Source organism: Schistocerca cancellata, chromosome 11, assembly GCF_023864275.1.
Source record: "Schistocerca cancellata isolate TAMUIC-IGC-003103 chromosome 11, iqSchCanc2.1, whole genome shotgun sequence".
NCBI lineage: Eukaryota > Metazoa > Arthropoda > Insecta > Orthoptera > Acrididae > Schistocerca > Schistocerca cancellata.
The window spans coordinates 54,958,603-54,974,510 of NC_064636.1; the positions used below are offsets into that span (position 1 = coordinate 54,958,603).

General features: G+C 46.0%; 1 protein-coding gene across 1 annotated transcript in view; it reads left to right on the forward strand.

Annotated features, from left to right (window-relative positions):
- Positions 1-15,908, forward strand: part of LOC126108186 (neprilysin-2-like) — a 246,429-nt gene that overhangs the window by 195,048 nt on the left and 35,473 nt on the right. The window contains exon 10 of the mRNA XM_049913426.1: positions 7,366-7,462. Coding sequence (XP_049769383.1) covers positions 7,366-7,462 — 97 coding nt within the window. The remainder of the gene's footprint in view (positions 1-7,365; positions 7,463-15,908) is intronic.

A 15,908-nucleotide genomic window follows, 5' to 3' on the forward strand; every position in this document is an offset into this window, starting at 1 on the left:
AAAACAGGCACTGCACTATCGTGCTGTAAATGTTCTGACAGTCTGGCAATGGCGAACGGTTCGTGCATAATGTTGAATGCTCTGGTTGGAGGAAACCGGCTGCGATGCGTGAAGTGTCAACTACCAAGTAATTTTAATCAGACTATAGGCATAATGTTTTCAGGGTGCAGGAAATGGAACGAGCACTTATGGTCAGTTGCACGCAAGGCAAACAGTTGACTTCGAATTTTTGACGGGCGCTGATAACCTCGCCGTTGTGCGCCCTAAAACACTAATCATCGAATTTTTGAGGGAATTCTAGGAGAGTGTAGCTCATCTACGAAGAATACAATTCACATGCGAAGAATACCGCATACAGAGTTGGGTGGTAGTGTGCTCGCCTCCCACACAAGTGGGCCCGGGTTCGAATCCCGGCCGGGTCAGAGATTCCCTCCGCTTGGGGACTGGCTGTTGTGTTGTGCTCCCAATCATTTCATCCTCATCACCAGCGCGTAAACCGCCCAGTACGGTGTCTAATGACATAAGACTCACACCCGGCGGCCGAACTTCCCTGAATAGAGGGCCTCCCAGCCAACAGTGACCTACGCTCACTTCCTTTTACCACATACAGAAAACTAATGCGACCCTGTCTTGAGTACTTCTCAACCGTTTGGTATCCCCACCAGATCGTATTAAAGGGAGATGTGGAAGTAATTCGAAGGAGTGTTACTAGATTTGTTAGTGGTAGTTTAGATTGGATTGGGTGTAAAACTATTGAAACTCCAATGGAAATCTCTGAAGGAAATATAAGTGGCGTCCATTCTTTTAGACGTGTCTGAAACATCAGGCACCACATATATATGGACTTCGAGGAGAAGACGCTTGAATCTGCTGACTTGAAACCCACGGTATTCTGGAGGTATGTTGATGACACCTTTGTAGTTTGTACCCATGGTGAAGATAACATGCAAGACTTCTTAAGAAAGTTCACAATGGGAACTGAAAAGGAGGAATGCCTTCCATTCTTGAATGTTCTGGTTCGGTACAGAGAGGATGGCACTTTGGAACATGAAGTGCATCGTAAGCCGACGCACACGGATTTGTATTTACGTGCAAATAGCTGCCACCATCCTGCCCAGACGATGAGGGTTCTCTGAACTTTGACCCACAGAGCGCATATTATTTCTGACGAAAGCAGTCTGCAAGATGAACTTTCCCACTTACAAAGAGTGTTTGAAGACAATTGGTACTCCCCACAGCAAATACAGAAGGCACTGAAAATAAAACCGAGAGAGGTCACAAAGAAATCAGAAGCAGACGAAGAAACATTTAAATCGATGGCCTTCCTGCCATATGTGGATAGCCTCTCATCAAAAATAGGACAGATTCTCAGCAGATACAAAGTAAAAGTGATTTTTCGTCCTCCACCCAAGACAGTTGCACTCGTGGGCTCCATCAAAGATGATTCGCTGCTCCGAAAATCTGGAGTTTACAAAATTCCATGTGAATGTGGTCTTTCTTACATCGGACAAACAACTCGTACTGTCCAAGAAAGATGTTCAGAGCACCGGAGGTACACACGACTTTTACAACCTAAAAAGTCGGCAGTGGCAGAGCACGGTATTGACACTGGTCACAGTATGTTGTGTGACAACGTCGAAATTTTGGCAACTACATCATGTTTTTGGGGCTCGATAGTGAAGGAGGCAATTGAAATTCAGTTGATGACGAATTTAATTAATAGAGATAGTCGTTTCAACCTTGATAAATCATGGAATCCGGCACTTGCTGTAATAAACTGAAAAAGACGTCGTCACAGTGTAGCTCACAATGATATATCGACATGCCAACACAGATCGACTGCGGAGTCATAGATGTAACTCGCGCATAGTGCACGTCTCTGCCGCCGACCAACGTCTCTGGCGCATTTGCATCTGTGGCCGCATGCGCAGTTGTGCGGTACACGAGTATAAAGGGACGAAGCGAACACTGGAGCAGACCAAGGTGGCTTCCATCAACTCCCCCTCCTGGACGATGCCCTCTCTCCCTCCATTTATCCCTCCTATCAACTCTGATCCTCACTCCCCCTCCTTTCCTCTGTCCTTTCTCTGGGCTCCCTCTTCGCCCCTTCCGTCCCGCTTTCTCCCCACTAAACCTCTCCCTACCTCCCTTCTCCCCCCCCCAAGTCCTTTTCTATTCCCCTCCTCTGCCTACCCCACTCCCTGTAGCGTCTGCCCCCCACCCCTCTTATGGGTCCTCATCCTCCATCAGCTCCTTTCCCGGTTCCCCCCTTCGCTTTTACTCTCCTTTCCCCCTTTTTTTGCTTTCCCATCATCTGTCCAGTTTCCCCACACCTGCTCTCAGCTGTGGTATGTCACATTTGCCAACTTTTTAGAGCAGTGTTCTAGTGACTATTCAGTGTTGTTCGTCTTTCTCGTGTTGCGAACAGAGACCGTGCTGTCGCTAGGTGTGAATTTTATGTCTTTTGCGAACAGAATCCAGACTGTCGCCGTGTTTTTTTAATTGTCTATTGTTTTCCCTGTCTGCTCCGTACGTATTTTTATTAGCATCATCATCATCCCTCTGTTGTTTGTTTTAAGTTCCACGATTTCTTTTCGCCATGTTACTCTTTAAGTCTCCGATTTTATCGCCTGTTTTTATTATTTATTCTCTTCATCTTTCTAACAAAGTCTGTAGGCTGAAGAGCGGCATACTAAGCTGCTGCCAGCCCGCCCCCTTCGGGGGGAATTGAAATTCAATAAAGAAAAAAAAAAAAAGAACTGGAGCGACAGTCTTGCGGCTCACTCTGAAGATGGCTGAACGCTATACAGCCGAAATATTAGAAGCAGGAGAATTTTTGCGGCTGCTCTCCCGAAGCTTAATGGAACAGTCTTTGCGCCGCTAAAACCTGAAGAGTCACACCACACATACAGGGTGTTACAAAAAGGTGCGGCCAAACTTTCAGGAAACATTCAAATGGCTCTGAGCACTGTGGGACTTAACATCTATGGTCATCAGTCCCCTAGAACTGAGAACTACATAAACCTAACTAACCTAAGGACAGTACACCATACCCAGTCATCACGAGGCAGAGAAAATCCCTGACCCCGCCGGGAATCGAACCCGGGAACCCGATCGTGGGACGCGAGAAGCGAGAATGCTACCGCACGACCACGAGCTGGACCAGGAAACGTTCCTCACACACAAAGAAAGAAAATACACTCCTGGAAATTGAAATAAGAACACCGTGAATTCATTGTCCCAGGAAGGGGAAACTTTATTGACACATTCCTGGGGTCAGATACATCACATGATCACACTGACAGAACCACAGGCACATAGACACAGGCAACAGAGCATGCACAATGTCGGCACTAGTACAGTGTATATCCACCTTTCGCAGCAATGCAGGCTGCTATTCTCCCATGGAGACGATCGTAGAGATGCTGGATGTAGTCCTGTGGAACGGCTTGCCATGCCATTTCCACCTGGCGCCTCAGTTGGACCAGCGTTCGTGCTGGACGTGCAGACCGCGTGAGACGACGCTTCATCCAGTCCCAAACATGCTCAATGGGGGACAGATCCGGAGATCTTGCTGGTTAGTTGACTTACACCTTCTAGAGCACATTGGGTGGCACGGGATACATGCAGATGTGCATTGTCCTGTTGGAACAGCAAGTTCCCTTGCCGGTCTAGGAATGGTAGAACGATGGGTTCGATGACGGTTTGGATGTACCGTGCACTATTCAGTGTCCCCTCGACGATCACCAGTGGTGTACGGCCAGTGTAGGAGATCGCTCCCCACACCATGATGCCGGGTGTTGGCCCTGTGTGCCTCGGTCGTATGCAGTCCTGATTGTGGCGCTCACCTGCACGGCGCCAAACACGCATACGACCATCATTGACACCAAGGCAGAAGCGACTCTCATCGCTGAAGACGACACGTCTCCATTCGTCCCTCCATTCACGCCTGTCGCGACACCACTGGAGGCGGGCTGCACGATGTTGGGCCGTTAGCGGAAGACGGCCTAACGGTGTGCGGGACCGTAGCCCAGCTTCATGGAGACGGTTGCGAATGGTCCTCGCTGCGAATGGTCCTCGCCGATACCCCAGGAGCAACAGTGTCCCTAATTTGCTGGGAAGTGGCGGTGCTTTCCCCTACGGCACTGCGTAGAATCCTACGGTCTTGGCGTGCATCCGTGCGTCGCTGCGGTCCGGTCCCAGGTCGACGGGCACGTGCACCTTCCGCCGACCACTGGCGACAACATCGATGTACTGTGGAGACCTCACGCCCCACGTGTTGAGCAATTCGGCGGTACGTCCACCCGGCCTCCCGCATGCCCACTATACGCCCTCGCTCAAAGTCTGTCAACTGCACATACGGTTCACGTCCACACTGTCGCGGCATGCTACCAGTGTTAAAGACTGCGATGGAGCTCCGTATGCCACGGCAAACTGGCTGACACTGATGGCGACGGTGCACAAATGCTGCGCAGCTAGCGCCATTCGACGGCCAACACCGCGGTTCCTGGTGTGTCCGCTGTGCCGTGCGTGTGATCATTGCTTGTACAGCCCTCTCCCAGTGTCCGGAGCAAGTATGGTGGGTCTGACACACCGGTGTCAATGTGTTCTTTTTTCCATTTCCAGGAGTGTATGTTATGTGTCCGGAAACGCTTACTTTCCATGTTAGAGCTCATTTTATTACTTCTCTTCAAATCACATTAATCTGGAATGGAAACACAAGCAACAGAATGTGCCAGCGTGACTTCAAACACTTTGTTACAGGAAATGTTCAAAATGTCCTCCGTTAGCGAGGATACATGCATCCACCCTCCGTCGCACGGAATCCCTGATGCGCTGATGCAGCCCTGGAGAATGGCATATTGTATCACAGCCGTCCACAATACGAGCACGAAGAGTCTCTACATTTGGTACCGGGGTTTGCGTAGACAAGAGCTTTCAAATGCCCCCATAAATGAAAGTCGAGAGGGTTGAGGTCAGAAGAGCGTGTAGGCCACGGAATTGGTCCGCCTCTACCAGTCCATCGGTCACTGAATCTGTTGTTGAGAAGCGTACGAACACTTCGACTCAAATGTGCAGGAGCTCCATCGTGCATGAACCACATGTTGTGTCGTACGTGTAAAGGCACATGTTCTAGCAGCACAGGTAGAGTATCCCGTATGAAATCATGATAACGTGCTCCATTGAGCATAGGTGGACGAAACTAAAATGAGCTCTAACATGGAAATTAAGCGTTTCCGGACACATGTCCACCTAACATCTTTTCTTTATTTGTGTGTGAGGAATGTTTTCTGAAAGTTTGGCCGTACCTTTTTGTAACACCCTGTATAGTTAAGGCGAGACAGCCAGTAATCCCTTCAGTGCAGGTGCGTACCGGGTTCGAACGTGATTGGGCGAGATGACGCGAGTAATGAGGGTAATGGGCAAGGTGGACTACATCTGTAATGCGTGGACAAGTTGAGAACAGATGGGAGGTGTGCTAGGGTAGTCCCTGCAGGTGTGGCGACCACTGTATACAGATGGCGCAGCTGTCAATCCGCCTGCCTGGTAAGCAGGAGACCCGGGTTCTAATCCTGACCGGCACAAATTTTCAACTATTCCCATTGATTCAAATCAGTGCCCACTCGCAGCTAATGTCATTAAATCATTTGCGTCTATTGAGAAACTTTAGACAAGGCTCACTTTCGACAGACTCCAGAACGCTCCTCCTGCAGCCGACGTACTTCTGGTGTCAGAACCGCGAAGACGACACAAGAGAAATTGAGGCTTGTACAGAAGTGTGTAGACAGTCGTTTCTTCCTTGCTGTGTTCGGTAGTGAAACAGGAAAAATAAATAAATACGAGGGCAGTTCAATAAGTAATGCAACACTTTTTGGTTGAAAAAACCGGAAATTTCTTGTGGAATATTTTCAAACATTCCCGCTTCGTCTCGTATAGTTTCATTGACTTCCGACAGGTGGCAGCGCTGTACGGAGCTGTTAAAATGGCGTCTGTAACGGATGTGCGTTGCAAACAACGGGCAGTGATCGAGTTTCTTTTGGCGGAAAACCAGGGCATCTCAGATATTCATAGGCGCTTGCAGAATGTCTACGGTGATCTGGCAGTGGACAAAAGCACGGTGAGTCGTTGGGCAAAGCGTGTGTCATCATCGCCGCAAGGTCAAGCAAGACTGTCTGATCTCCCGCATGCGGCCCGGCCGTGCACAGCTGTGACTCCTGCAATGGCGGAGCGTGCGAACACACTCATTCGAGACGATCGACGGATCACCATCAAACAACTCAGTGCTCAACTTGACATCTCTGTTGGTAGTGCTGTCACAATTGTTCACCAGTTGGGATATTCAAAGGTTTGTTCCCGCTGGGTCCCTCGTTGTCTAACCGAACACCATAAAGAGCAAAGGAGAACCATCTGTGCGGAATTGCTTGCTCGTCATGTGGCTGAGGGTGACAATTTCTTGTCAAAGATTGTTACAGGCGATGAAACATCACTTCGAACCTGAAACAAAACGGCAATCAATGGAGTGGCGCCACACCCACTCCCCTACCAAGAAAAAGTTTAAAGCCATACCCTCAGCCGGTAAAGTCACGGTTACAGTCTTCTGGGACGCTGAAGGGGTTATTCTGTTCGATTTCCTTCCCCACGGTCAAACGATCAACTCTGAAGTGTATTGTGCTACTCTTCAGAAATTGAAGAAACGACTTCAGCGTGTACGTAGGCACAAAAATCTGAACGAACTTCTCCTTCTTCATGACAACGCAAGACCTCACACAAGTCTTCGCACCCGAGAGGAGCTCACAAAACTTCAGTGGACTGTTCTTCCTCATGCACCCTACAGCCCCGATCTCGCACCGTCGGATTTCCATATGTTTGGCCCAATGAAGGACGCAATCCGTGGGAGGCACTACGCGGATGATGACGAAGAAGTTATTGATGCAGCACGACGTTGGCTCCGACATCGACGAGTGGAATGGTACCGTGCAGGCATACAGGCCCTCATTTCAAGGTGGCGTAAGGCCGTAGCATTGAATGGAGATTACGTTGAAAAATAGTGTTGTGTAGCTAAAAGATTGGGGACTAACCTGGTGTATTTCAATACTGAATAAAACAACCCCTGTTTCAGAAAAAAAAATGTGTTGCACTACTTATTGAACTGCCCTCGTAGCATAGTACAAGGTACCCTCTGGTGTGCGCTGAATGCTGGATTGCTGAGCATGTGTTTGGATGAAGGCGTTTGGATTTTAGATACATCTTCTCACTCTCGTTCTGAAATGTTTTACTCATTCATTGCTGATGTCAAGTACCCCCACGAAGACCTTAGCAGACCCCAACAGCGTGCGATGTGGTGCGGTGTGATTTGATGTGCAGGAAGAAGGCGCTCGAGAAAGTGGAGTCCGTGGTCGCCCACGCCGCGTACCCTGAGGAGCTGCTGGACGACACCAAGCTCGACAAGTTCTACGAGAAGGTGAGCTGTGGCAGATGCATTTGCAAATGCGTGCGTTGCTCCTGACAGGGATCGTAGTAGCTAGAGCCAAACTGACACACCACCGCGCTCTGTCCTTTGGAACCATTACACCCATCTGGATTCCTGTCACAGTCCGAGATGTTCGGGCCCCAATGGCAAGGTATTAACAAACAAGAATTCAGAGGTGTATTCAAAAAAATTATAGGTATTTTTTTTCTTAAATAATTCTATTTTTTTTAGCCTACATCAGTGGTCGGCAAACTGTGGCTCGTGAACCACACTTGGCATCTTCAGTGTGGCTCTTCTATAAAGTAGCACATGTGGGCTCGCATGTACAGGGTTATTACAAATGATTGAAGCGATTTCACAGCTCTGCAATATCTTTATTATTTGAGATATTTCCACAATGCTTTGCACACACATACAAAAACTCAAAAAAATTTTTTTAGGCATTCACAAATGTTCGATATTTACCCCTTTACTGATTCGGCAGACATCAAGCCGATAATCGAGTTCCTCGCACACTCGGCGCAGCATGTCCCCATCAATGAGTTCGAAAGCATCGTTGATGCGAGCTCGCAGTTCTGGCACGTTTCTCGGTACAGGAGGTTTAAACACTGAATCTTTCACACAACCCCACAGAAGGAAATCGCATGGGGTTAAGTCGGGAGAGTGTGGAGGCCGTGACATGAATTGCTGATCGTGATCTCCACCACGACCGATCCATCGGTTTTCCAATCTCCTGTTTAAGAAATGCCGAACATCGTGATGGAAGTGCGGTGGAGCACCATCCTGTTGAAAGATGAAGTCGGCGCTGTCGGTCTCCAGTTGTGGCATGAGCCAGTTTTTCGCGGGCTACGCGTGAAACTTGCCCGCACGCGTTCAACCGTTTCTTCGCTCACTGCAGGCCGACCCGTTGATTTCCCCTTACAGAGGCATCCAGAAGCTTTAAACTGCGCATACCATCGCCGAATGGAGTTAGCAGTTGGTGGATCTTTGTTGCACTTCGTCCTGAAGTGTCGCTGCACTGTTATGACTGACTGATGTGAGTGCATTTCAAGCACGACATACGCTTTCTCGGCTCCTGTCGCCATTTTGTCTCACTGCGCTCTCGAGCGCTCTGGCGGCACAAACCTGAAGTGCGGCTTCAGCCGAACAAAACTTTATGACCTTTTCTACGTATCTGTAGTGTGTCGTGACCATATGCCAATGAATGGAGCTGCAGTGAATTTATGAAATCGCTTCAATCATTTGTAATAGCCCTGTACAGTGTGAACAAAATTTTGTGGCGTACAGACAGAAGTAGGTTCTGGGTTTGGGCGAGTGCTGTTTGTAAGAAGTGGCGTTAAGCGTTGGTCTACGTTAACTCGGACCACTTCCACTCGCTGCCACCCGTATCACTTTTATCTGCTCGTGACAGTGTCTTCCATAGTGGGAGATGAATAATGCTTCTAAATCAGGCGCGTGCTGAATTTCGTTCACTGCAAAGTAGTGGAAGAAATAACTATTCTGATGAAGATTGTGGAACTGTTTCTCATGAAGAGTGGAAAAATTGTGGCGATCAGGTGAAGGAAGTTTATTATATTAATAATGAATCACTTGGAAGTGATTTAATCGTAACTATGAATCAGAAATAAGTTCAACAGACGATGATAGGGACAAATAAATATAAGCTTGTCCAATAATAAATAAAAATACTTGTAGCTAAGACTGTGTTTATCATCCATGTTTCAGTTCCATATGTGGCTACGCTCCATACAAATACTTTCAGAAAAGACTTCCTAGCACTACAATATACACTCCTGGAAATGGAAAAAAGAACACATTGACACCGGTGTGTCAGACCCACCATACTTGCTCCGGACACTGCGAGAGGGCTGTACAAGCAATGATCACACGCACGGCACAGCGGACACACCAGGAACCGCGGTGTTGGCCGTCGAATGGCGCTAGCTGCGCAGCATTTGTGCACCGCCGCCGTCAGTGTCAGCCAGTTTGCCGTGGCATACGGAGCTCCATCGCAGTCTTTAACACTGGTAGCATGCCGCGACAGCGTGGACGTGAACCGTATGTGCAGTTGACGGACTTTGAGCGAGGGCGTATAGTGGGCATGCGGGAGGCCGGGTGGACGTACCGCCGAATTGCTCAACACGTGGGGCGTGAGGTCTCCACAGTACATCGATGTTGTCGCCAGTGGTCGGCGGAAGGTGCACGTGCCCGTCGACCTGGGACCGGACCGCAGCAACGCACGGATGCACGCCAAGACCGTAGGATCCTACGCAGTGCCGTAGGGGACCGCACCGCCACTTCCCAGCAAATTAGGGACACTGTTGCTCCTGGGGTATCGGCGAGGACCATTCGCAACCGTCTCCATGAAGCTGGGCTACGGTCCCGCACACCGTTAGGCCGTCTTCCGCTCACGCCCCAACATCGTGCAGCCCGCCTCCAGTGGTGTCGCGACACGCGTGAATGGAGGGACGAATGGAGACGTGTCGTCTTCAGCGATGAGAGTCGCTTCTGCCTTGGTGCCAATGATGGTCGTATGCGTGTTTGGCGCCGTGCAGGTGAGCGCCACAATCAGGACTGCATACGACCGAGGCACACAGGGCCAACACCCGGCATCATGGTGTGGGGAGCGATCTCCTACACTGGCCGTACACCACTGCTGATCGTCGAGGGGACACTGAATAGTGCACGGTACATCCAAACCGTCATCGAACCCATCGTTCTACCATTCCTAGACCGGCAAGGGAACTTGCTGTTCCATCAGGACAATGCACGTCCGCATGTATCCCGTGCCACCCAACGTGCTCTAGAAGGTGTAAGGCAACTACCCTGGCCAGCAAGATCTCCGGATCTGTCCCCCATTAAGCATGTTTGGGACTGGATGAAGCGTCGTCTCACGCGGTCTGCACGTCCAGCACGAAAGCTGGTCCAACTGAGGCGCCAGGTGGAAATGGCATGGCAAGCCGTTCCACAGGACTACATCCAGCATCTCTACGATCGTCTCCATGGGAGAATAGCAGCCTGCATTGCTGCGAAAGGTGGATATACACTGTACTAGTGCCGACATTGTGCATGCTCTGTTGCCTGTGTCTATGTGCCTGTGGTTCTGTCAGTGTGATCATGTGATGTATCTGACCCCAGGAATGTGTCAATAAAGTTTCCCCTTCCTGGGACAATGAATTCACGGTGTTCTTATTTCAATTTCCATGAGTGTATATTCGACATTAGCAAATTCCTTTTCATCAGAAACACTTTTCTTGCCATTGCCAGCCTACAGGTTATATCTTCCGTACCGCCAGCCTACGCTTTATATCCTCTGTTATTTTGGCCATCATCAGCTATTTTTCTGCCCAAATAGCAAAGCTCACTTCAAGTGTCTTGTTTCCTAACCTGACTCCCTCGGCAACACCTGACTTAATTTAGCAACATTCCATCATCCTCGTTTTCCTTTTGTTGATATTCATCTCATACCCATCTTTCAAGACGCTGCCCATTCAGTTCAACTGCTCTTACATGTCATTCGCTGCCTTTGACCAAATTACAATGTCATCGGCAAACCTCAAAGTTTTTATTTCTTCTCCCTGGACTCCAAATTTTTCTTTGGTTTCCCTAACTGCTTGCTCTATGTGCAGATTGAATGATACTATAAGCTACAACCCTGTCTCACTCCCTTCTCAATCACTGCTCTCCTTTCGTGCCTCTCCACTCTTATAACTGCCATCTGGTTTCTGTACAAATTGTAAATAGCCTTTCACTCCCTGTGTTTCACCCCTGCTACCTTCAGATTGTCATTACCTTTTGGGTCCTCTGCTACCTTGGCTATTTCATCTCTGAAAGCTACCCATTCATTTTTTACTGTATTCCTTTCCCTTGTTCTAGTCAGTCATTGCCCAATGCTCCATCTGAAACTCTCAACAACCCTTGGTTCTTTCAACTTATCCAGGTCCCATGTCATTGGTTGTCTACCCTTTTAGCAATTTCTTCTGTTTTAACCTACAGTTGAGAACAAGTACATTATTGTCAGATTCCACATCTGGCCCCTGGAACTGTCTTACAATTTAAAATCAGTTTTCTAAATCTCTCTCTTGCCTGTATATAATGAATCTGAAACCTACCAGTGCATCCAGGTCTCTCTCACGTATACAACCTTCTTTCATGATTCTTATATCATGTCTTAGCGATGATTAGATTGTACTCTGTGCAAAAGCTACCAGGTGGCTTCCTCTTTCATTGCTTTCCCCCAGTCCACATTCACCAACAATTTTTCCAACTCTTCTGTTTCCTACTATTGAATCCTAGTCCCCCATCAGAAATTTTCGTCTCACTTAACTATCTGAAAAATTTGTTTTACGTTATCATACATTTCTTCAATCTCGTCTTCATCTGCAGAGATCATTGTCATATAAACTTTTACTGCTGTGGTGGATAAGGGCTTTGTGTCTCTCTTGGCTGCAATAATGCATTCACTATGATGTTCATAGTGGCTTACCACCATTTCTGTTTTCGTATTCATTATTAAAACTACTTCTGCCTTACTCCTGTATGATTTTGTATTGATAACCCTGAATTCGCCTGACAAGAAGTCTTGTTCCAGCCACCAAACTTCAGTAATTTCCACTATGTCTGACTTTAATATCTCGATCAAATTTTCTAACCTACCTGCCCGACTAAGAGGCTGAACATTCCTTGCTCTGATACCTTGAATGCCAGTTCTGTTTTTCGTGATGACGAGGTCCTCTTGGGTAGTCCTCGCCCAGATATCTGAATGGTAGACTATTTTATCTCCAGAATATTTTACCCTAGAGGATCTAACCATCATTTCACCATTCAGTAGAGTTGGGAAAAATTACGGCTGTAATCTCCCCTTGCTTTCAGCTGTTCGCAGTACCAGCACAACCAGGCCATTTTGGCTGGTGATACAAGGCCAGATCAGCCAGTCGTCCAGACTGCTGCCCCCCCCCCCCTCCCAGCAACTACTGAAAAGGCTGCTTTCTCTCTTCAGCAAGCACACATTTTTCACGCCTCTCAAATGCCTTGCAGAATTGTTCCATATTTAACAATCATATACACCCACTCACTCAATGAAAAATCTGTATGGAAAAATTGCAAAGTAGCACAGGTCACACCAATATTTAAAAAAAAATCAATAATCCACTAAGTTATAGGCCCATGTCGTTAATTTCAATTTTGGAACGTGTATTCAAACATCATGAATTACCTTGAAGACCACAGTCTATTGACACACAGTGTAATCTACCCATCCTTCCTTTGTTGCTGCAACTGTCTCTATGGTTAAGTCTATTCATAAGATTCGAGAGGAGTAAGATTTACAATAAACTTTTTGCTTATCTACTTTTCTCTTGCATTTGGCTCCAGTTCTTCATGTCTAGGAGTCTGATTCTTGAAGCGGAAATTTCCGCATTTTAGGTTCTCATGGTCCAATTGATCTAAATAAAATTGAAGAACGTCTTGTACAATTTTTTTTGATACGATTGGGGATCAACAGCTTGAAGAAACCATTCTGAGGTATTCACCGCCAGTCACAGTCAGTGATGCCAATAATGAATCTCTCCTCTATCCCATAATTTTTTTTTTACATTCTCCTTAAAAAAATTATTTATATTTCAACTTTAAATTACTGCCATTTTTAAAAAGAAAAATAAGGATGAATGATGAAAACTGTAAGATGTACAACATGTTTTATATCATCAGGTAATAGGTCTTTAATTCTGAAATAAAATAAATAAATAAACAGGTAAAATCCACACTGAAGGTTCTAGACCCATCCCCCATCACGGCCAGGAGTCCGTGCATCTCCGTTGAGCACTGTATGCAGATGGCACAGCTGTTAACACGACTGCCAAGTAAGCAGGAGATCTCAGGTGCAAGTCCCGGTTGGGCACATGTTTTTTGCTGGTCGGCAGCAATTCCGCATAAAGTCTGGATGCAGCTAACATCGCAAGTTGCAAGTTTCTTCCATTCCCTTCCCTTTCCATTCCTTTCTCCCCCCCCCCCCCACTTTCAGTTTACATAAAATATATCACAGCTGCGGATTGCAGGTGATGTCTGTTCTTTTGGATATGTCATTGTAGATCCAACAGTCTCCTAACTCATTTCTACTTACATGCTACAGATCCATCCTTTAAGTGCGTACTTCTTTTATTAACTCATTTTAAAACTAATTAGCCATTACCCTGTTATTTTGGCATCTCGATATAAACATTCTATTCGTCAGTTTTTAATTACTCATGAACGCATATGCTTTATAAAATATTGCTTCCAATGCCGTGGTATCATTTCATATTTGTCCTGATTACAGATTCCATAAAGACACAAATACTTTCCAGTTTGAAAGACTACTCTGAAGATTAAAGGATATATCTACATGATCAAGATTTTAAATGATTCTCTTGTATGAATGTGAACACCAAACTGATGGGTAGCTCAAGAATAAAACTTGCACATACTGACAATGAGCAAACGTGACAAAGGGAAAACTGAGGCTTGTTGGAAGGCAAAACATCAGAACTATTTGAAATCAGAAGTGGAGTCTGGAAAGGGCGTTTACTCTCTGGTGTACTCTTCAAGTGTGTTTTGGAGAAAATCGTTACAGATGGGGAAAGTGCATTACAAAATGCTGTAACAAATCATCAAATAAAACTGGGAATAAGAAAAAAGACAGTATCAATGCCTTGCCTTTGCATATTACTTTACAGTCTGCGACAAAGGCATAGAATCAGGTATCACTCAAATAAAACTCCTTGGAAAAAGTAGGCTTGTAAATCTTGGCATCGACAATATGATGCACCGCAAAAGTTATAGGTGCCCCCGAATTGTTGAAAAATGATTTTTGGAAAATTAACAAATTTCTAAGCTATAAACACCACAAATAATTCATTTAAACCAATTGACTGATCAAAGCAGCAAACAGTGCGACTTCCCAGATGAAGGTGGCTTATCAACATTCTCCATCGGCAATAAAAAAATCAGTCCTCATTAAAGCCAAAGTTGTACACAGTAAAATAATTATAAAGCCATAAATGCATTGCCACCCTTAAGGAAATGGAGGAGCAACGAAGAACTCGAAAAAGTTTCCCACACTCTTAAACACAACCCGGAGAAGGTGGACCGATTTCTTTGAACATGTAAAAAGGATCCAGGACCGCTGATTAACTAAAAGAATGTTCAGCATTTATTTATTTATTTTTGTTTTGTTTTATTTTTTTATGTAAGCGTATAGCATCGATAGAGTGGAACTATCAATCTACTTTCACACCATAACTGAAGGTTTATTTTCAATATATTTACATCGTTTACCATCGTATCGAAACAGTGTCAGTTGTAAGGCAGTCAAAAGCGGGCATTTTATTTTCTTTAAGAATCTTTATTTATTCATCAACATCAAATTCACCTTTGTCCCCTTCAAAGTATCCCCCTCAGATATAATACACTTGTGGCAGCATATTTCACAATCTTGGAAAAACTTTTCTTTATGGTGTTCAGCTCCTTCAGCGATTCTGTTTTTTATTTCATCAGTGGTGGCAACATGACGTCCTATCACAGTTCCCTTCAGCCTTGGGAATAGAAGGAAGCTGCATGGGGTCATGTCCGAAGAGTTCGATGGCTGAGGCAACATAATGGTTTTGTTTTTTGCCAAAAAACTCATGAATCAGCATTGAAGTGTGAGTGGGAGCATTATATCATGATGCAATTTTCACGAGTGGCCGCAATTCTGCTTGGTTTCCCCGGATTGTTACACGCAAACGATGCATAACTTTTAGGTAGTATTCCATATTTACCGTATGACCAGAAGGCAGGAACTAATGATGCTCTATCCCATTCTCATTGGAGAAAACAGTGAGAAGAACCTTCACATGTTATTGGACATCTCGAATTTTTTTCATTCTTGGCTGTTTAGTCATTTTCCATTGGGAGAACCGGGCATTGGTGTGGTCCCGTACACCAATGTTTCGTAACATGTTACAACTTTCTTTAGAAGTTCTGGTTCGTTGTCGACTTATTCAGCAATTCCTGAGCAATGTCTACCACATGTCAGTTTTGATCGAAATTCAGCAATTTCGGAACAAATTTTGGTGCTACGCGTTTCTGCCCAAAATGTTCGAAAAAATTGCTTTTGCATGAGCCAAAGAATATGCCGATATAATCAGTCAGTTGCTCCCGACGAAGACAGTGGAGGTAATCGTCGAAAGCTTGAGGTTTTACCCCGAACTGAGGTGGCAAAAAGTCCGAGAGTGTATTATACTTACATCAACAACCTCTCTGATTACCTCTTTCTTTTCTTCTTCCTCGCTGATGTCAGTATTTGATGTGCTAGAGCATCCAGGGCAGTTGTCGTCTTCAACGTCTTCTCCACCCTCTTGAAAACTTTTATGCCGGTCATAAATTCTTGTCTTACTCATAGTAGGTTAGCTAAAAGCCG